General features: G+C 43.4%; 2 protein-coding genes across 2 annotated transcripts in view; one reads left to right on the top strand and one right to left on the bottom strand.

Moving 5' to 3' along the window:
- LRP3 (LDL receptor related protein 3) overlaps positions 1-6,601 on the top strand; it is a gene marked incomplete at its 5' end in the record, with an annotated part of 21,733 nt that extends 15,132 nt beyond the window's left edge. Inside the window, 4 exons of the mRNA XM_014310109.2 lie at positions 1,030-1,238; positions 1,517-2,603; positions 4,225-4,357; positions 5,768-6,601. Coding sequence (XP_014165584.2) covers positions 1,030-1,238; positions 1,517-2,603; positions 4,225-4,357; positions 5,768-6,574 — 2,236 coding nt within the window. The remainder of the gene's footprint in view (positions 1-1,029; positions 1,239-1,516; positions 2,604-4,224; positions 4,358-5,767) is intronic.
- A 9,478-nt stretch (positions 6,602-16,079) lies between these two features.
- The window catches only part of SLC7A10 (solute carrier family 7 member 10), an 18,357-nt gene continuing 13,934 nt past the window's right edge, over positions 16,080-20,502 (bottom strand). The window contains exons 8-10 of the mRNA XM_031063179.1: positions 17,762-17,911; positions 17,316-17,493; positions 16,080-16,377 (exon numbers count right to left, since the gene is read on the bottom strand). Coding sequence (XP_030919039.1) covers positions 16,226-16,377; positions 17,316-17,493; positions 17,762-17,911 — 480 coding nt within the window. The 3' untranslated portion in view covers positions 16,080-16,225. The remainder of the gene's footprint in view (positions 16,378-17,315; positions 17,494-17,761; positions 17,912-20,502) is intronic.

Genomic DNA, 20,502 nt, shown 5'->3' with positions numbered 1-20,502 from the left:
TTCTGTATTTTGCAACAGCTTTTCTGCCTTTCTGAAAATTCCGTCTAGATATTTGCATGGAGTATGCACAACTTCTACCAAGTTAATGTAGTGTAGCTGAGTTACATAAAAAAGGACTAAAATTCATTTCTAAGTGTTCTGAACAGTGTGCCCTTTCCTAATGAGTATGCTTTTCTGTGCAGTCTGCAATCTGCTATTGTCATTGCAGATTGCTGAATAGAAATGCAATCTGTTTCATCACAGAACAAATACCACATATGGTTCCTGAGCCACAGGTAGGGATTATTATCCAGTTGTGTTCAGTGGTCTGCAAACAGTCAGGGCTCCTCTTTGCACCAGATCAGCTGCTATTGAATAATCACTTGGCTTGTGTCAGCAGAAGACACTAGTCTGTGTTCTAGTCTTGTTTGCTCTGCATTTGCACTCCCAGAAAGGGAATATTGTAATCTTTGAAATGAAAGATAATGGTGTTAGGTTTTAGGTTCCATTTCTACCCCTATTCTCTTCTTGGTCTCTCCTTGCCCATCCATGGCTCAGAGTGGATTTGTCTCTCATACTTAACCCTTTAGGATTCTTTGTACTGCTTTCTATTGTTCTTTTTCCAAGACAGTGGTCAACCCTGTCATCCCTAGTTACCCAGCTTTTATGGTTGGAAATGTCTGCTGAAATTAATCTATTTTCTGTATAATGTATTCTGGAATTTTGCTTTTCCTCATATCTGTATTTTAGGAAGCAGTTTTATTTAAGGACTGAGTAAAAGAGGACTCATTCTTTCAGCTTTTGGAGCTACTTTGGTATGATGTTTATGCTTGTGAGATGGGTGCTTTTCCAAATTAGGGGATGTGCTTTGTTTCTGTATACTCAAGGTGGTATACGGAAGGTAGATGTTTCATTATCTTTGAATTGATACCTTTATGTCAGCACTGCTTGATGCAGAAAGTTAGCCATTAGAGTCTGTTCTTTCTCTGTTAGGTTTTGCTCCAGATACATGTCCTCTTTGTAACTTGTGCTTTCTTTTGTTCTGAACAGTTTTAAGAACTTTGATTTGGAAGACTCTCAGAAGTGTGCAGTAGACTGGTTGATGATTGGCCCATCTTCCAAGAGGGAGGAGTACAAAGTGTGTGGATCATCCATACCTCCATCTTTCATCTCTGCAAGGGACCATGTGTGGATCTTTTTTCACTCAGATGCATCAAGCTCAGGACAGGCTCAGGGATTTCGCCTTTCTTATATTAGAGGTAAAATCTTGTGTGTGTTGGCTTCACTTCATACTCTCTGTGGCAAAACTTGCAAGACAGGAGTACTTTTTTTTGACAAGCATTGATGGCTGTAAAGTATTGGTGTGGTAACACTGATATTATTTGCATGTGGCTTTTTAACTGTATTGCTGAAGTGTACTGGCCTGACTAATTAACTTGTGACATGCATGGTATAGGTGTTAAAAAGTGATATCAGATAGTTCCAAAAGTTTTGATAGTGGGTTTTTTTTTGATACTGATTTTTTTTTCTTTCACAGGAAAGATAGGTCAGTCTGCGTGCCAGTCAGATGAATTCCACTGTGCAAATGGGAAGTGTATTCCCAGTACCTGGAAGTGTAATTCCATGGATGAGTGTGGTGATAACTCAGATGAGAAGAATTGCACTGTCCCTCCCACAGACCCTCCATCCAGCATCTGTCCCTCAGGAATGTTCCAGTGCAGCACAGGGCACTCCACCAAATGCTTGCTGAACGAGCTGAGGTGTAATTCAGTTAAAGACTGTGGGGATGGTTCTGATGAAGATAATTGTCCTGATCTATCCTGTGGCAAAAGGCTGGGGAATTTTTATGGATCTTTTGCTTCCCCAGACTTATTCCGTGCAGACCACAGCAGGTCAGACCTTCGCTGCACGTGGTATGTGGACACGCAGGACAACCGGCATGTTCTGCTGCAGCTCGATCTGCAGCTGGGCTACAATGATTATGTGAAGGTGTATGATGGCATTGGAGAGAGAGGTGATAAATTAATGCAGACATTCTCACACCACAACAACAGGCACTCTGTGAGTGTGGAGTCATCCAAGGGCCAGCTCACTGTCTCGTACCATGCCCGCTCCAAGAGCACCGGCCATGGATTCAATGCAACATATCAGGTGAAAGGCTACTGCCTTCCTTGGGAGCACCCCTGTGGAAGTGATGAGGAATGTTTCACAGATAAGCAGCATTGTGATGGCTGGTGGCATTGTCCCAATGGCAAGGATGAGGAGAACTGTCCGGCTTGCCAGAAGAATGAATACCCATGTGAAGGAAACAGTGGGCTTTGCTACTCAATACTTGACCGCTGTAATAACCAGAAGAACTGTCCAGATGGCTCAGATGAAAAAAACTGCTTTACTTGCCAGCCAGGAAATTTCCATTGTGGGACAAATCTGTGCATCTTTGAGACCTGGCGCTGTGATGGCCAAGAAGACTGCCAGGATGGAAGTGATGAGCGTAACTGCCTGGTGATTGTCCCCAGGAAGGTCATCACAGCTGCTCTCATTGGCAGTCTCGTGTGTGGCTTGCTGCTAGTCATAGCACTGGGTTGTGCATTTAAATTATATTCTCTGAGGACCAGGGAGTACAGGTAAGTGTTTTGCTTTGTTGATGTTTTTATAGCTGTGGTGGTTTTTTCTGTTTTGTTAAAAGGAAAAGAGAGTTGATTCTTAACCAGAGAATTTGCAAAATACTGTGAAATCAAATCCAAGGACCTGATGACAGCTAAATAATAGTCACTGTATTAGGCTTAGAGAAGATTTCTGGGAGTAGTGAGCAGAAATAGCAGCTCTTTTGTGGTCTGTGAGAAGTACATGGTTATTGTGCAGTATGGCAGAATCTGTTTGTGACCTAATCTGCCTTTTCCTTCTCATCCCCTTGCAACAAACCCCTTGCCCCTGCCAAAAACTGAATGCTGAACTGCTACAGTGAAGTCTTCACTGAATCTGAATTGAACAACCCTTCATCCCTCCCCTAATACTCCAGTTCTCAGTTCTGCCTAAAGTGATGTCCTGCTCTGGTGGGGCCCGTTCTCAGTGGGAGTTGTCTATGGTAGAAGCTTTCTTTCCTCTGGTTCTGAGTGCTTCATTTCAGGTGTAGTGTGTGTTTCTTTGCCTCATTTTAGGTGTAGTGTGTGCGTTTCTTTATGAGAGGTAGGGTTCTGCCTTGCAGGAGAGAGTCATAAGGGACTTTCTGGTTCCCATCTCATCACGTGCACCAGCCCTGTTCTGTGCTGCTGACACTGTGTTTTAAACAGTGTGCTTTACATTCTCTCCTGATCAAATCTGCATGATTAAGGACCTGCACAAGAGCTGCTGTGCTAAGGTGGGAACTTCAGTGTCTGTGTTCTGGCAGGACTGGCAAACCTCTCTGCAACTGCAAGCTGCCCTGTTGTGTGATTGTTTCCAGTTCTTAATGCCTTTTCCAAAAATAACCTTTGGGCCATTGCTGAACAAGTTACTGGCTGTTACTGGCACGATAATTACTGGCCAGTTGAAAAAACTTCAGTTGCACAGTGTCCAACCTGAGACTGCACTAGAGAGTTTGCTGGTTTGATTCATTCATGTTTATACCCTGTACTTAGTCCTTCTGTTTATTTTTGCATCCTGATAAGATTTTCATGGAGTTTAGTGGAAGCTCTGTGGTTTTACTCCTAGTATGAGCCTTTTGGCAGTGCTTTTATGTAGTAGATATTTTTGCCCCTGGCAGAGGAGAACAATGATGAGGAGGACTCCATTTTGTAGAAGGCTAATTAATGACTTTATTATACTATATTATTCTATATTATATTACATTACATCTAAACTGAACCTGCCAAGCGCTCAACTCAACTCCAGCTGCACAGCATCTGTGACTGTCAGCTGACAGTTCTGACACACCTGGACCCAACTGGTCAGTGAATCAAAACACTCACACCAGAATCCAATTATCAATTCCCTTCAGGTAAACAATCTTCCACGATGCATTCCACTTGTGACTAACACAGGAGCAGTAAATGAGAGAAGAATTGTTTTTCCTTTCTCTGAGGTTCAGAGAATGTGAAACCGAGAAATATTCTTGGGAAGAATTGTGCCTTGCTTTTCTCTGTGAAGAGAAACGTGGCAACACTTTTATACATTAGTGTCAGGGAGGCAGGACAAGCTGTTATTGTGTTCCATGTTTTCTGTGTGGTTCTGTTGTGTTCCATGTTTTCTGTGTGGTTCTTTTCCCAGAGCATTTGAGACTCAGATGACGCGGCTGGAGGCAGAGTTTGTGCGGAGGGAAGCTCCACCTTCCTATGGCCAGCTGATTGCACAAGGACTCATCCCCCCCGTTGAAGACTTCCCTGTCTACAATGCATCACAAGTATGCAGACATGTACCAATAAATATTCCAGCAGCCAAACTGCTATAAATTAGATACAATCAATCTGGAACTGTATTTCAGTGGCTAATTATATGGAAGTAATATAAAAATGTGTATGTGTTACATGGAGCTGAAGAGCTGCAGTTCTTGCTGTGGGTAGTTTTGAACACATTTATATATTTTTTATATATATATGTTTAATATCTATTTTTATATATATTTTGAACATATTTTGAATGTATTTGTTGGGAAGCAGCAGTGAGATAAGCGCCTTTGCTGTACATCAAGATAGAATGAATAGAGACAGAGAGAAAGGTCACAGAGTAAATAGAAGAAAAAGGCTTTTCAAGCTGAAACTGTAAATACATCTGAGATGACAAGAAAATAATGTCTCCAGCAGGATTTTTGGAAAATTCTTAATTTTCCGAAATGATTGGTTTTCATTTACAGGTAAATTACACTGGCAAGCCACTAAGTCATTCTGTTTCATTGCTAAGTACTCAGAAATCTCCTTTATGGTGTCAGAAGTATCCATCTGAGATACAGTTCCTAATGTGATAAAACATTTGTAGTTTGTTACTCCAGTGGGAAATTAACTTCCTGGGCAGAGAAGCGGAGCTGAAACTCACAAAGGAAACACTGTAAGGAACAGAATTTGTGGCTGCCCTTCCCTGGTAATGTTCAAGGCCGGGTTGGATGGGGCACTGACCAACCTGGTCTAGAGGGAGGTGTTCACAGCAGGCAATTTGGAATGAGATGATCTTTAAGGTCCTTGCAAGCCAAACCATTCTGTGAATCTCTGAGAGTCTTCTGGTACAGGCAGAGCTGTCTTTGTTATGGAATGCAGGGAGCCCCTGATGCAGGGAATGACTGTCGTCTGACTCCATTGATTCAGCAAGCTGAACAATTGCTTTATTAAACTATATTATATTACATTAACACTATATTATATTAAAGAGATACTATACTACAAAGAATACTAAAGAAAAACCTGTGACTGTCTCAAGACGGCCAGGACACAGCTTCGAGTGTTTGGTTATGGTTAATTAATATAAACAACCATCACCAGAATCCAATTACCAAATCCCTTCAGGTAAACAATCTTCCTAACACATTCCACATGTGCAAAACAACAGGCGCAGCAAGTAGAGATAAGAATTGTTTTCTCTTCTTCTCTCTGAGCTTCTCCAGGAAAAAACTTGGGAGACAGAATGATCTCTCTCTCTGTTGAGAGAATGTGAATGCCACATTTGGTGTTCTCCAATAGTTTGTTAGATAATACGCATTTAAGAAGGAAGCACAGGGATGGAGTCTGAGTGTTGTGGCGAAGTGGAGATATTCATGGGGGGAGGAGGGTGTAGCAATCTCTGGAGTGTGTGTGAAATGCTGGTTTCTCCCTGTGTGTTGCAGGCCTCTGTGCTGCAGAACATCCGCACGGCCATGCGCAGGCAGATGCGGCGCCACTCATCGAGGCGCAGCTCGTCCCGGCGGCGCCTGGGCAGGCTCTGGAGCAGGCTCTTCCACAGACCTCGGGTGAGAGGACAGATCCCCCTGCTGACACCTGCCCGCACCTCCCAGACCACCCTGGGGGATGGCATCATCAGCAGTGCTGGTGGGACTGCTCGGAGCCCTCCCCCTTCCCCAGCAGGACCCAGCTCAGAGGCCAATGGCCAGGCCAGGGGCCCACAAGAAGCTGGATGTAGCAGCCTGCAGCCAGAGACTGAAATTACAGAGCCATCGCCTTCCAACACCTTCCAGCCAAATACATGCACAGCAGCACATGCAGAGCCTGAGGCTGGACACACCAATAAATCTTTAAGTGCTGACTCTGACAGAGAGCTTAAGCAGTGCAGTAAAGCAGATACAGGAAAGGCTTTCAGAGATCCTTTATCTGAAAGTGTTACAGAAACGATCCATGGAGGGTCAGTATCCAGGAGGACTGTCCCAGAGGACAGTAGTTTAAGTGGAAGTCATCCACTGAGTGAAGATCCATGTAGATTACCCTTAAAAAAGTGGGAGTCTGGTTATCCAGACAGCCCTATGAATGTTCATATCCAAGTGAATGGACAAAACCAATGTTGCCCTAACTCAAACCAGGAGGAGCCTTTGGGTGTTCATGCAGCTTGTTGCCATTCTGTGGAAGTGCCAATGTTACAGTCATCTACTTCCCTCTCTGAAAACAATACCAGTGATGATGAATCTTTACTTGTTTGCTAATAAAAATTTTTGTTTTGTCCATGTAAATTTTGTAGCTTCATTGTTTTTGTGGCAGTGCACTTCAATGGTAGGTGGTATGTCTGTGCTCCCAGTTTGCTCACTAAAAATGAGTGTGCTTTAATGCCACAGAGAGTGTAGTACAGGGCTAAATGGGACGTGTTTATGTCACTGTTGCTATTCCTGAAACTGCAGTGGGGCAGAACTAGGCCAGTATGTGATGTTAGGGGCTGGGAGAACAGCAATGTGTCACTGCAGTTTGGAGGCATCTCTGTTCTCTGGTATTTCTTTTGTACTTTTACTCTGCATTCAGTGTTTCTTTGCTTTTCAGTGGTCTTACTGAACTAGAGAACTCTGTTGGAACTTGGCGCAAACACCAGTCATTGGAACTCTGAGTACTAAGCTACAAATAACATTGTCTTTTTAGGCATAATAATTTAATTAAAATTTAATAATTTTGATTAAACACGCTTAGGAGGAATTAAAATCCATTATAGCTTCCTCTTTTATAGAAACTGCTCACTTCTTTTGCTCCCTTCAGGAATGTTTTGATGGCCATATGTACCTTAAAGCATCCACTTAATCCAGATTTTCTGCGTGGAATACCCCGAATGAAACCAGGTATCTTAGCTACTAAAGCTTTGTAAGGAGAGTGTAGCAGTGTTGAGTGTGAGTGGAGTGCATTGAATCCTAGTTGCAGCAATATTTCTTTCTTGCATTGTCATGTGTTGCATTTTCTTCATGATGATGTTGGGAGTGTTGCAGAATTGTTTCCTCCCTCTCTACCCTTTGTCCTCTCCTCCCTTGTGTTTCCAGGGACTCTCTGCTGGTACCACTTTGAGAGTGCCTGAAGGACACTGGGGCTTTACAGCTCCTTGGGACTGCACTGGGGAGTGCTGAGCACTTGGTCAGGATCAGACTTCTGGTTTATTTTGAAATAAAATGTGTCTCACAAGTTTGCTTGTAAATCTGCTACCTAAGTGCAGATGTATAAGCCAGTGGTTTTATTTATCTTTTCTTTTTAGAGAATGTTATTTTGCTTTTTTTATTTTTGGTTTTTTTCTTTGAAGAACTGAAATACATCAGTGCCATTTTTAAAGCTGACGCTGTGTAGATTGTACAACTTAAATGTAAACTGGTGCCTTTTTGTTTTTTAGAGTATAATTAAAAGTAAGCAAGTTATTTACCTTTAAGAAGGTGGCATTGCTTAATGAAGAGTCCCTGCAGAACTCTGCTGGGTGATGGCTTGGTCCTGTTGTGGTGGCCAGACTGTCCCTGCTCTGACAAGAGCACTGCTTCAATTCCCCCCTGACACAGTGACACACAAAAATGCTTTATAAAGGAGATAACAAGGAGGTTGATGCTGCTGCTCTGTAAGTATCTGAGTGCTCCAAAACCTGTTTGTTGTTGTGGGAGTTCAAGTTGTGCAGAGTTATTAACTGAACCTGTGAAATTTGGCATCTGTGGGCCTGGGTTCTGCTGCTCACAGGCTTTCCTGGCTGTAAAGGCAAACAGACTTCTGCACTGAACAGTTTACATCAAAGTGTCACAGATTTTTTCCTTTAAATGGGCTATATTTTGCCCTGGATCTTTCACTAGGACTTTCTCTGGGGGAGTGCCTTGAAAAAAACAAGGAATAGGACTTTGGCCTACTAAAATGGAATACAGAAAAATTAAATAGAAGCGATTTCTTTTTTCCTCTTCTATTGCAAATTGGTTTCATACTGTGCATTCCAGAGTTAGAAGATTCAAATTCTTGAGGGCCTTAATCCCAGGAAGGGCTTGTGGCAAAATGCATAACAAGAGTTGTAGTTGCATTAAATAAATACTGCTCAGTATTTTTTTCCAGGTTCTTCTGTGATCAGAACTAATTTCATCAAAGAAAATGCATTTTTGAAAGAGATCTTGCTTTCCTAGCATTTGTAAACATTTTGGGTACATTCCACTTTTGCAAGGCCATGTACTGTAGTCATTGCACTGCCAGAGTAGTTGTTTCCATCAAAGGCTACAGGTTTTAGTGTCTTTATTTTTTTTTTTTTGTCTAGAGGTAATTTTTAAATCCATAGCCTTGTATGTGTAAGGTAGTCAAGTACAGCTAGGAGAAAGATGAAAGGTTTATTTTGTGTAGATATGATGAAGGACCTTAGAAATACATGTATATTTATTTCTGTTACAGAAAAATATTTCTATAATAAAATAATGCTGATCATGCCATGCTTTATACCATCACCATGATAAGGCTCTTAAAATTGAAATATGTACTTCAGAGTACTGCTGTATTTTGGGAGCAACCCTGAACAGCTAAGGTGTGTAACTTCCCATTATTTCTTAGGTGCATCATACATATTTTATGTATTGATTCATTTTGTAAGTCAGTGAAAATTTTACTGAGAAGGTTTTACTTTTAGAAACTTAAAAAAATCCAGGTTAATGAAAATTTGATGTTGAACCATAGAGAAGTATTCACAGCCCTCATTACTGGACTGTGTAGAGCTTTGTATCAATGAGAAATACAAGCCTGGTGCTCTTTGTAAGCACTGACTGCTGTGTGCTGCAGGGCAGATTTCTCTCCTAGCTCACCCCTGGAAGGGAAGAGCCACAAATTCAGTATTAATGTTACAGGAGAAATCTCTATATTTGCACTGTGAGCACAAAGAAGTGCAGTGCAGTGCCCTGGAATGTCAATACCTGTGTAAATCACAAAGTCTGCCTTAGTGTGTGTCTGCCCTTCTGCCATCTCTTGTAGGTGTTAGACAGGGAATCAACCATCCTTGAAGGCACCTCAGTTCTGGTTCATATAAACTGCCTCCCTGTATTCAGAACTTCCTAAAATTAGAAAAAAAGTGGAAATACAACACTTTAAGGACTTTACAACCTTAAGTTAATCAGCTAGTAAACTTGTTAAAATTTTTGTTACTTTTTAACACTATTTATCTGCATTCTTTAAAGATTTTTGTAGACAGGAAACAAAGTGTTTAAGTTGTTTGGTTGGTTTTGGTTTTTAAAGGTACAAAATTCCCCTGTCCAAGCAAGCCAAACCAAAAAAACCCTAACAACCCTTCTAAAAAAAACCCTTTCCAAAAAACCCCTCTGAATAGAGAAGACTAGCCACTGGTTTAAAAAGAGTGCAAGCTCATAGGCAGCATAAAGGGGAAAAGTTATTCCCTTAATATTTCCTCTACTGCTGTTAAAGCAGGGAATATTTCTGTTAGAAATTCTGGTACCTTCCTGCTTGTCTATTACTCTGCAACATCCCTTAAACAAACTTGTTCTCTATTTCTGTTCTCTGCTTTTTGGCTTTTTTGTTTGTTTTTAATTTGTGTTGTACATATTAATTTAGTTACATTTTACCATAGTGTGTGTGCAGGCAAATGATTCAGGTATGGCATCATGTTTGTCAGAATCTGCTGCTGCTTCCTGGACTACTGAGCAAGATACTAAGCCAGAAAGATGCTGGGCATCATTGTGCTTTGCCTTGCTTTGGATCTCTTAATTTTTAATAAAATTTGACATGCCCAGAGCCTGTGGGTTCCTGACTGTCACTCTTAACAACTAAGCTTGAGGATTCCTAAACTCTACTCCTATGGTCTTAGCTTGACCCATGACTCCATGTGTGGACATGAATTTGGTGGGGGAGAGTGTATTTTGGTTTGGTTTTGTATCTCTGGGGTTTTTTTATCATCTGCTTTTTCTGGTAGCTGAAGCTGGTCAAAGAGATATCACTTTTTAAATAATACATGTGAAATCTTGGTTCTAGGAAATTCACTGTTGTGTACAGCTGCCTTTGATGTGTATGTATGCATATATCCCAACTGAAAAAAAAAAAGCTCTGAAGTGTACAACTGTTAGGGTGGTTAAAAAATAATTTCTGAAGTACAGCCTCTCCCTTTTCTCAGGCCAATGCTTGTTTTGCTGATGCTTCTCCTTCCCCATATCTTTGAGCCACTGCTGGTTCTGTCCTGCTCTTTTTCAGGAGGAGGTGAAGGCTGGGTTATTTTGTGCAGACTTGGAAATCTGCATCTGTATTGAAGAGAATTGGACAGACTTCATGATGATTCCAGATTGTGAAGGATGGAAGGACCCAGCTTGATGATGCAGAGGGATACCACTTTCTAGCCTAGCAGAAAGGCTTGGCTTTGCTGTGCTTTGGTTTTGTTTTGCCATGAAATGCTCATTCAGCTACAGGGGCAGAAGCACTAATGTTTCAAACTATACCATCATATGCTGATGTGAGGCGGAAATGAGAATAAACCAGGAGATGGAAATAGAGTTGTAAATGATACTTGAGTGTTTTGACAGCCTGTACAGTACAATAGATATGTCTTACAACAAACCAAGGGACAAACTTGAGAAGCCTGAAGGGAATTGGGTACTTTTTAATCAGACCTTTCTCTGAGAGGAAAAACTGCTTTTGCATGTTCAAGGTTTTTGGACTTGGCTGGAAGTTGAGTTTTAATCTCCCAGGTAAGTGCCAGGATTTAAAATCTGGTACAAATAGCTATCTGAATCTGAGCCTTGCAGGCAGCACACCTGGTGTCCTGTCCTTTGTCAGTCACCGTAGCAAACAGCTCAGTGAGCTGTTCTTCCCTCTTCAGATGCTGGCTCTTGTGCTCTTGGCTGCAGGGATTAAGTGGTTACCAAGGCTGAGGTGAGGCTGAGGTTTACATTTTATTCCCTTTCATTCTATGTGTTCCCTGCTTTATGATGCCCTCTGGATCTCTCTCCCTTCTATCCCTGTCTCTTACTGTAGGAGTTTTAAGACAAATATGGTTTTGGCCTCTCACCATTTTTTACTGACTTTGTAGTCCTTCTTCTTGGATTTTCCTTTTCCATTTTGCAAGTGCAGAAGTTTCTCATTGAAGATAGAGCACTGGTGAGAGGTGTCAAGGACCGAGGACAGGAGGTTTAAAAACCACAGTTTGGTTTGCCTGTACTCACAGCTGGGAGTAGACACAGGACACAACTCTCTGCACTCTAAAGCTTCAGGAAAAGGCACATTCTAAGCAAAGTTTAGTCTTCATTTTTCTTTCAATATCTCTCATAGAACTCCTCAGCAGGTCAATAACTGTGAGCAATTTCTGATTTGGTTCTTGGTACAAAGGGGCTGGAAACCAAATGATTTTTCCCAAGGTTTAGCAGTAAGTGAAATTTGAGAAATCCCTTGACAAAGGCCTCTGAATATGAAGTGTGGGACAGCATGTCTGTTGGGGGGCAGGTTGGTTGTTCATGTGTTTTCTTTCCTTTGGAGATGAGTTATCTTTGTTGAACTCAGCTCTCAGCACGTTTCTCTCACAGCAGTAGCTTGTTTGGAGCTGGGCTGTGGCCATGGTTGTGTCCTGGGCCCTCAGCCCACCCCAGGCAAGAGTGGCCTCCCCTGGTGCCAGCAGCCCCTGTCCTGAGGCTGACAGCTGCCCCAGGGCTTGTGCTTTCACAGGTGATGTGCTTTCACAGGTGATGGAGCCTGGCTAATGAAATCTGCTCTTGGGGTGTTACATTTTAGTTAAATGGTTTGCTCTGTCTCGCCCCTCGAAAATGTATGGTTTATTCGAGGTCTGTGATCCTCCCCTGAAGCGTCATGTGTCTGTAATCCCATTGGCCCAAGGCTTATTCCGTGCCCACGTTGAATCTCCCTGTTAGGCTGTGAGGGGAGACCACAGATTGTCTCTTGGCCCTTTGCTCTCTTGGCCCTTCTCTCCCGAGGCTCTCCCTCTCTCCCCCTCCCTCCCCTTCTCCCCTTCTCCCTCAGAAGCCATGCTGCTCCCGGGGTGGGACCCCAATAAACCCTCAGCTGATGAGCCCCCTCAGGAGCCGTGTGGAGTCTCCTTTCCTTGCCTGCTGCTGCCGGCGAACACACAGCCCCCCGGGGACCCCCTCAATCCACCTGCAACATGCTCTGCATGGTTTTGGATCCATCTTTTGGAAAGGTGCTCCCAAGTCCAATGTATTTTTAAATACACAGGGACTCCTGTGTCCTTAGGCTGGAGGAAGGCTCTGGACTGAATCAGAACTCTGAACCCAATCCCCACATGGGCCTGTTCCTTCACAGCTGGGTTCCATGTTCCTTGTGGGTCCCTCCCAACTCAGAATATTCTGTGATTCAGTGAGCCTCATCCCTTGATCCTTCTGAGATCAAACTCTTCTGGTTTATGTACTAGTGTGAATGGAAGGCAATAAATTCCTTTAGCAAGTTTTTGAAAACACTTGAGGGTGGCCAAGCCAGCAGAAGCTCTGCCTCATTCTCCCTGTGCTTCCCAACAGTGCCCACTTGGCTCCTGGAATTTTATTTTCTCCACTTCTGTCTTGCAAAGCATGTAGCTCAGTGATGATGTATCTGTTGCCACTGTTTTCAATCCTGTGATAAATCAGGTAAGAATAATCCAATCTATTTTTTACTGACTTTGCCTTAGACTGACTTACAGGTGATGCTCCACAGAGTATTTTTTGCATTACAGCCCCTAGTATTTTATGCTACATAAATATATAGGCTTACGTAGTATTGCATTGCTATTCAAGCTTTATTTAAACTCCTTTCTGTTGGAAGCAGCTTGCCTTTCTGTATCAAGTATCACAGTACTCTCAACATGCTGGTAGCGTCAGCTGTTTCAAGGCTTTTTGTTCAGTGGGCTTTAAAATACCAGTAGTTATGTCTCCTTTGGGGCTAGTTGCTTTGTCTTTAGGAAAAATCTCTCTTATATAGATTGAGTGTGCTGCTAAATTTCATTTAGCATATGAATTTAAATTTCTAATTCTGTACATTGATTTCTGTGGTTAGAAATTCTACACATTAGGCACTAACCTTTGCAAAGCCTTTAATGTATGTGATGCTGGGAGCAGAGATGAAGCTGTTCCTAAAAATGCAACATCGTGGAACACTTTTTGGGGATTGGCATGTAATTCAAAGATGAGATCTAGTAAATCATCGTGTTCTAAATTAAGATCTCTGATTTAAGGCCAAATGTTGTTACTTTTAAAGCATGTCAGTATAACCAGGGAAAACTTGAGCCAAACTCAATTAACAATTATGAGGAATTTGTTCTTTAATTTTGCTTTTGATTTCCTTATATAACAGCCAAGAAAAGCCTTGGTAGCTGTTGCAGCATTACTACTATTACTATTATTAATATTTTCTCATTACCATACAGACTTATCTCAAGAGCTGCAAAGTTTCCTTGCTGGCTGATTTCCATACCTTAATTGTTTAAACAAACAAAAATAAACCCATGCCAAAACTTAGCAGTTCTGTAAGCAATCAGTATTTCTGATGCTGTAATACATTTAGTTTTCCCACTAGCTAGTAAAGGTATTGAAAGAATTAATCTGTTGGAAATTATACCTCAGAAAGTGGATTTTGAGCTATGGAAAAGGTGATTTAATCATGAGAGCCTCTGACATTAGTTAAAGGTTCAGGAGCTGCTTAGCCACAAGGAGGTCTGCTCTGAACTTTTCTTTTAAAAGCAAGCTGAATATTTGTGATTTCCATTAACTAACTATATATTCATGCTATTATTTAAAATGTGGAATCTTTCTTTACATGTGTGCATATATACACAAACCACACCTTTTTTCCTAGCTAAATATGTATTTTAATCTCTTGCAGATAACAGCTTTATACAAAGAGAAGAATGTAAACTGTGCTTCTTTTTAGTGTCTACCATCTGAAAGATGGAGATGAATAGAATTTTAATATATAGATATTATTATTATTTTATTACAAAAGTATTTCTGAATAATTAACTAAGATAATGACTCCATAATTTTTGTGCCCGGGCCATGGAAAGATACTTTTAAAATTACATTCAGATGGCTGTTACCAAGGCTACTGAATGTGATAGGTTTTGTTTTCAAATTCTGTGAAAGAAGAGTAGCTCAGTGCTGTTCTCACATTTTGCATTTTTAGAAGATTCCCTGGTGTGAAAGTGGCCATACTGCTACAGCAGCAAATCTCTATATATTAATTAAGTGCATGAATTTTTTTTCCCCTAGTGTATGGCACAAATAAAATATGCAAAACACTTTCTGAGGAGCATCTGATGTGTGAGTGATACTTGGTTGAGCCCAGCTGGAAAGGGGAATTGTTCTCTGGAGCAGTGTGACAGCACCTGACACTTGTCAAGAGACAGGAGGAGCATCAGGGCCCTCTCCTATGTTTCCCTTGAGCTCCATTCTGAGCCTGCTGCAAACTTCTGCACATCTCCATCCTCCCCAGATGGCTCCTGGAGGAGGCTGAGCTCCCTGCAGCAGTTCCTGGGTCCCGTCAGGGATGCAGGAACACCCCCTTCACCTCTACATCAGGGCTTCAAAACTGAGACACTTGGGATTTCCATCACTGCAAAACTGAGACACTTGGGATTTAGATCACTGCAAAACTGAGACACTTGGGATTTAGATCACTGTAAAACTGAGATCCGTGAGATTTACATCACTGCAAAACTGAGACACTTGGGATTTACATCACTGCAAAACTGAGACACTTGGGATGTAGATCACTGCAAAACTGAGACACTTGGGATTTAGATCACTGCAAAAAGGACATATCTGAGATTTACATCACTGCAAAACTGAGACACTTGGGATTTAGATCACTGCAAAACTGAGACACTTGGAATTTAGACACTTGGGATTTACATCACTGCAAAACTGAGATACTTGGGATTTAGATCACTGCAAAACTGAGATACCTGAGATTTACATCACTGCAAAACTGAGATACTTGGGATTTAGATCACTGCAAAACTGAGATACCTGAGATTTACATCACTGCAAAACTGAGATACTTGAGGTTTAGATCACTGCAAAACTGAGACACTTGAGATTTAAATCTCTTCAAAACTGAGATATCTGAGATTTAGATCACTGGAAAACTGAGACACTTGAGATTTACATCATTGTAAAACTGAGATACTTGCGATTTCGGTCTCTTCAAAAAGGAGATACCTGGGATTTAGATCACTACAAAACTGAGATACTTGAGATTTAGATCACTGGAAAACTGAGACACTTGGGATTTAGATCAGTACAAAACTGAGCTACCTGAGATTTAGATCACTACTGTGTACTTTTTCCTGTGTCCCAGACTGATGCTGGAGGGTGCAGGGGTTGTTGGTGCTGCAGGTTTTACTCTGCAGTCTGTGCTCAGTGCAGCCCTGGCTGTGCTGCTCTGTGGAGCTGGGCTGGGGGTGCTGTGCTGCTGCAGGTGTGTGAAGGACTGATCCTTTGGGTTGTACCTTCCTGGGCACTCACCCCACCCAGGAACAGCAACAGGTCTCCTTGCTTTCTCTTGATTTCTGCACTTTAATTTTGTGTTGGGAACTGCCCTCGTTTTGAAATGCCTAAATTTGTGTGTCTCTGGTGGACCCTCATGGTGACTAAAATCAGTATTCCAGAGCTGTGTCTGTGCTGCTTTCCCCTGCTGAGCAAGAATGCTGCCAGAAAAAAAAAAAACCCAACCAGCTCCTTATTTTACATTTTATTTCTTTTCTTTTTTTTTCTCCTTTTTTTTTTTTTTTCCTTAGGGAATAACTAAAAGCTACAGAGGCCATAAAGGATGTAGCTCATTTTATGGGCTTCACTATTGGTGCTCTAAAACAATTTTTTTTTCCAGAAAAACTTTTTTTTTTCCAAAAATCAGCATGTAAACAAGAAGCCACTTCAGCCTCAAAGGCCACGCTGGTGTGATTTCCTCACTGCTGTGTCGCTCACCAGCCTCCAGGAGTGGGAGGAGGAGGAGTGGGAGTGCTCTTCCTCTGCGCTTCCACACTGAGGGTACACCACAAAACACAGCTTCTGCCCCCAGCACGTCAGGGACTCTGCAGGGAGCAAATCACCAGGGTTAGTGGGGGTTAATGGGGGCTTCTAAACAAAAACGGGATGCTGCAGCACTGCCCCGTGGGGAGGAGCTGCACAGCCCTGCTGCCCCCTGCGTGCCCCCTCCAGCCCTTCTCCCTCCAGCTCAGTCTGCAGAGTGTTCCTGAAGCAGGGCAGATGAAGGTGGGACAGCTCTAGGAACAGCTCTAGGGACGCCTTTAGGGACACCCTTCCCCAGCCCCTCACAGAGCTACCAGTGCTGCCCACGGCAGGCTGATGGGATTGGGATGGGGATGGGGATGGGGATGGGATGGGATTGGTCCAGGGCTGCCAGCCCTCCGGGCACTGTGTCAGCCCAGCTGCAGTGACCACTGGCCATGGGGAGCTGCTGGCAGCAGAGCCAAGTGCAGCTGACAGAAACCTCCAGAAGGCTGCAGGGTGCTTGTTTGAAAGTCCTCACCTTGGAGCAAAGTGATTAAAAACCAAGCACAACCAAAATATTAAAGACTGTTTGCAGTTTCAATTTTATATGAGGGTAATGTAAGTAAGAAATCTTAGTAAGAAACATTTGAGTATGAGATAGCTCATCATGTCACACAGGGCTTGGTGCACAGTGCTGGTGGCACAGGAGAAGGAGGCAGGGCAAAGGTGACACAAACTCCTCAGTCCCTGGGTGATTGCTCCTTCAGTCTGTGGATATATAAAGGGACACCCTGTGTACTTGCTGGGGCAGGCTGCTGTGAGCAAGCTGAGTGCTTGGGCACAGAGGCATGAGAGGAGTTAAATGTACCCAGGAGCGTGCAAAATAGCTGCCCAAAGCAAAGCAGTGCCTGGCCAGCCTGTGCCCAGGGGCTGCCATGGCTGGCAGGGGTGGCCAGCCTCCTAAGGCAGTTCCCTGCCTGGTTTGGTGCCAGCAGGGAGGCACAGAATGCTGCCTTACCTATTAGCCTATTTACACACTTTGGTTTATTTCTCCAGTAGACTCCAAGGAAGAACACTGGCACTCCAGTTAGAATGATAATGAGTCCAACCCCACAGACAATGGGCTCAGAGTACAGGCTGAAGACCAGCATGAATGCCCAGAAGGCCAGGTAAGGGATGGGGATGAGGAGGTTCACCTGCCAGGAGAGAGCAGAGCAGAGCAGCACTGAGCAGAGCAGCAGCAGGGGCTGGGTGGCTGTGGGGGGCTGCAGGCAGGGCAGGCTCCAGCCCCCCAGCCTTGTCCCCTTCCCTCCACCACTGTTCTCCTCTCTGCCCATCCCAACCAGCTCACAAGAGATATGCCTGTGCATCCTTTTGTTACACTAATGGCACTCTGGGACATGGTCTGGGAGGTGTTCCCACCCCACCCATTGCAACCAAGAGATTGAGCTCTAACAGTGTCACCTTGATAGGTCTGAAGATTTTGGGTTTCTTCCAGCGTAGAACAATCAGGCCAATAATTGTCACTCCATAGCAGAGGTAGTTAATGAAGGACACATAGTTGATCAGTGTGTAGGTGTCTCCAACAAGCATGATGATGAGTGTGGCCAAACACTGCAATGAGAGGAGCACAGCCTTCTTCAGCCATTACTGGAAAAGGTAGCTTAAAAACACCAAAACCAAGCAAAAATTCCATTAAAGCATTAAAAATCCCTTTGTTTGTGGCACCTTCTGGGCATGTGCTGCTTCCTGGGGCTCTGTTCCTTATCCCAGAGCTGTGCCACCAGGGCTGAGGCTAAGTGGGTATTTGGGGTGATCTGGGGCATGCTGAAGCCAGAGATTTAAAAATATCCTGTGTTTGGTGCTGACACAGGTGTCTCTGCTGCCCATAGGCAGGCAGGGCTGGGAAGGCTGGCAAAGCTTCCACTCCACCCTTTTCTATGAAGTGTTTTAAGAGCTGTTGAACCTTGTGGTGAGGACTCCAGGTGAAAGGGTTTCTTAGACCTTACATGCTGTGTTTCAGGCACTGTGTTGTTGCAGGTGCTCTGTATATTATAAAGAATTAGAGGTTTGCCCTTCCTCCTGCTGGCTCATGTCACAGCTGATCAGCATCATGACTCTTATGAGCATTACTACTGTTTGGTACTGGCAGATGGACAGTGGACATTTCCATGCTTTTGCTTGCTTTTTTGAACTCTATGTCTGCCTAATGCTGATAGGGAATTGATTTTCACCTATTTTGTTTTTATATTCTCTCTATATTCTGCACACATACATTATAGTGCTGTAGCCTATTCTAGTATTCATAGCTAGCTTTTTACCTACTCTCTTAGAAAGAAAGACAAAATAAATTCCCCAGTGACTCCAAGCTGGGGGTCCAAGTTTAGATTTTCTGGGAAGCTAAGGTTGAAACTCTCCAAGTCACATTTTCATTAACAAAGTTTAGTTCCTGTCTAATTGAGGGGGGATTCAGAAAGGGTTGAACTGAGAGGGAATTACCTCATCATTTATGCCTCTAATTGGGGTTTCTTGTCAGTTATGCTAATTTGCTGAATATACAGAAATTGTATGCACTCGATGTTATGTGTGCATCTTCATTGCTTTCCACCAAGTTGTGCACCTAAGGATCCTTGTAAAGGTAACTCCTCTTTAGCACCTGTGTCTAGCTTGTGATTTTTAGGATCAGCAAAAAGGCATCAATACTGCAGACCCAGGAGAGCTGACCTGGGGGCCAGGGCACTGCTCCTCGAGCCCCCCACCCACTCTGGTACCACAGGGGCTGAGCACTTGCCTGCACAAAATACCAGCCTAGTGAACACTGGGGCCCAGAGGGAATATCCAAATCCTTCCAGAGAGTGCTCAAGGTTTGGTTTGTGTTGATCCAGGCTCCCTTTTTTCTTAATTAGCTGTTTCAACAGTAAATTCCTCCCAGGAGGGAAGGTTTCTGCACCTCCAGCGGCAGGAATTCAGCACCACCACAGCCAAACACCCTGTTGGTCCCTCTGCTCCCCTTTTCAAAGCCTTGCAGGCTTGGCTGGGGGATTTAACACCTTGAACTGTCTGAGCACAAAATGGATTTAAAATTGGGCACCATCTCATACCACTGCCATACAACACAGTCTCCCCTGCACTGTTCACTGTGTCACACGTGTCACACAACTCTCTGCTGCCACTGAGGGCTTTGCAGGGATGGCACTGGGAGTGGCACAATGCCACTGGTGTGTCAGATCGCTCACAGGGTGATGCCAGCGCCTGTGGCTGAAGTGGGGGTGTGGAGGGATAGAACGTTAGAAAATAAAGACAGTGCAGAAGGTAGTCTCGCCCCTGAGGTGTTGCAGCTGTACTAATCACCAAGGATTAGGAACAGGCCTGCCCTTAATAGGCCACAGCTGTGTCTAATAACAATGAGTGCTGTAAAAGAGTGGGTTAGCTGAGTGAGAAGAGAGTTGGAGTTTGTTGGCTGAGCTGTGAAGAAGAAGGAGTCAGTGCTGTGAGGAGCTGCCTATGAGAAATCACTGAGAAGATATGGAATTTATGCAAGAAGATGACAATAAGGGGGTGCTGCCTTCCAGCTGGCCTGGCCACAGCCCCTGGCTGGCAGGGGACCAGCCATTCCCCACCATCCTGCAAAAATACTGCAGCCCAAATTTTACATTTAGCTTGGCCCCTTGATTTTTGGGAGTGAAATAGGAAATGAGTAAAAATAAAGGTCTCATTGGTAGTGTTGAAATAGCAATTCTTGATGTACAAACAGACTTCTCTCCATGCAGAGAGCTAGGTGTGATTCCATGGAAGAGACAAGGAACCTGATGTATTAATTAGGTTTGCCTAAAGTGTGGCTCTGTTTGCTGTTGTAGCTGCCAACACTATACTATTAGTATCTTTCTGTTTGTTAAGAAATAAATATTTCCTAGCAGCATTTGGTGTGCACTGAGCTGCATTAAAACACCTTCAAATGATGAATTAATGTGCCATGCTGGTTCTGTGATTGGCACTGTGATTCAAGGGGGTGGCATGGCATGGATCAGCCAGCTCGACAGGCAGCCTGCTCTTTTTGGGGCTGTTCTACAGAGAAAGAGCCTCTGACACTCAGCTGTCATTTCAGCGGATGTATTTTTAAGAACAAAGGAGTTCAGCCCCTGTAGAACACAGGAACCCATCCCATGATGGCTGCCCAGGGCAGTTTACCCCAAACCTTCAATGGG

Source organism: Geospiza fortis, unplaced genomic scaffold (genome assembly GCF_000277835.1).
Source record: "Geospiza fortis unplaced genomic scaffold, GeoFor_1.0 scaffold383, whole genome shotgun sequence".
In the NCBI taxonomy this organism is placed as follows: Eukaryota; Metazoa; Chordata; class Aves; order Passeriformes; family Thraupidae; genus Geospiza; species Geospiza fortis.
This window is presented reverse-complemented; position numbering and strand designations above follow the sequence as displayed.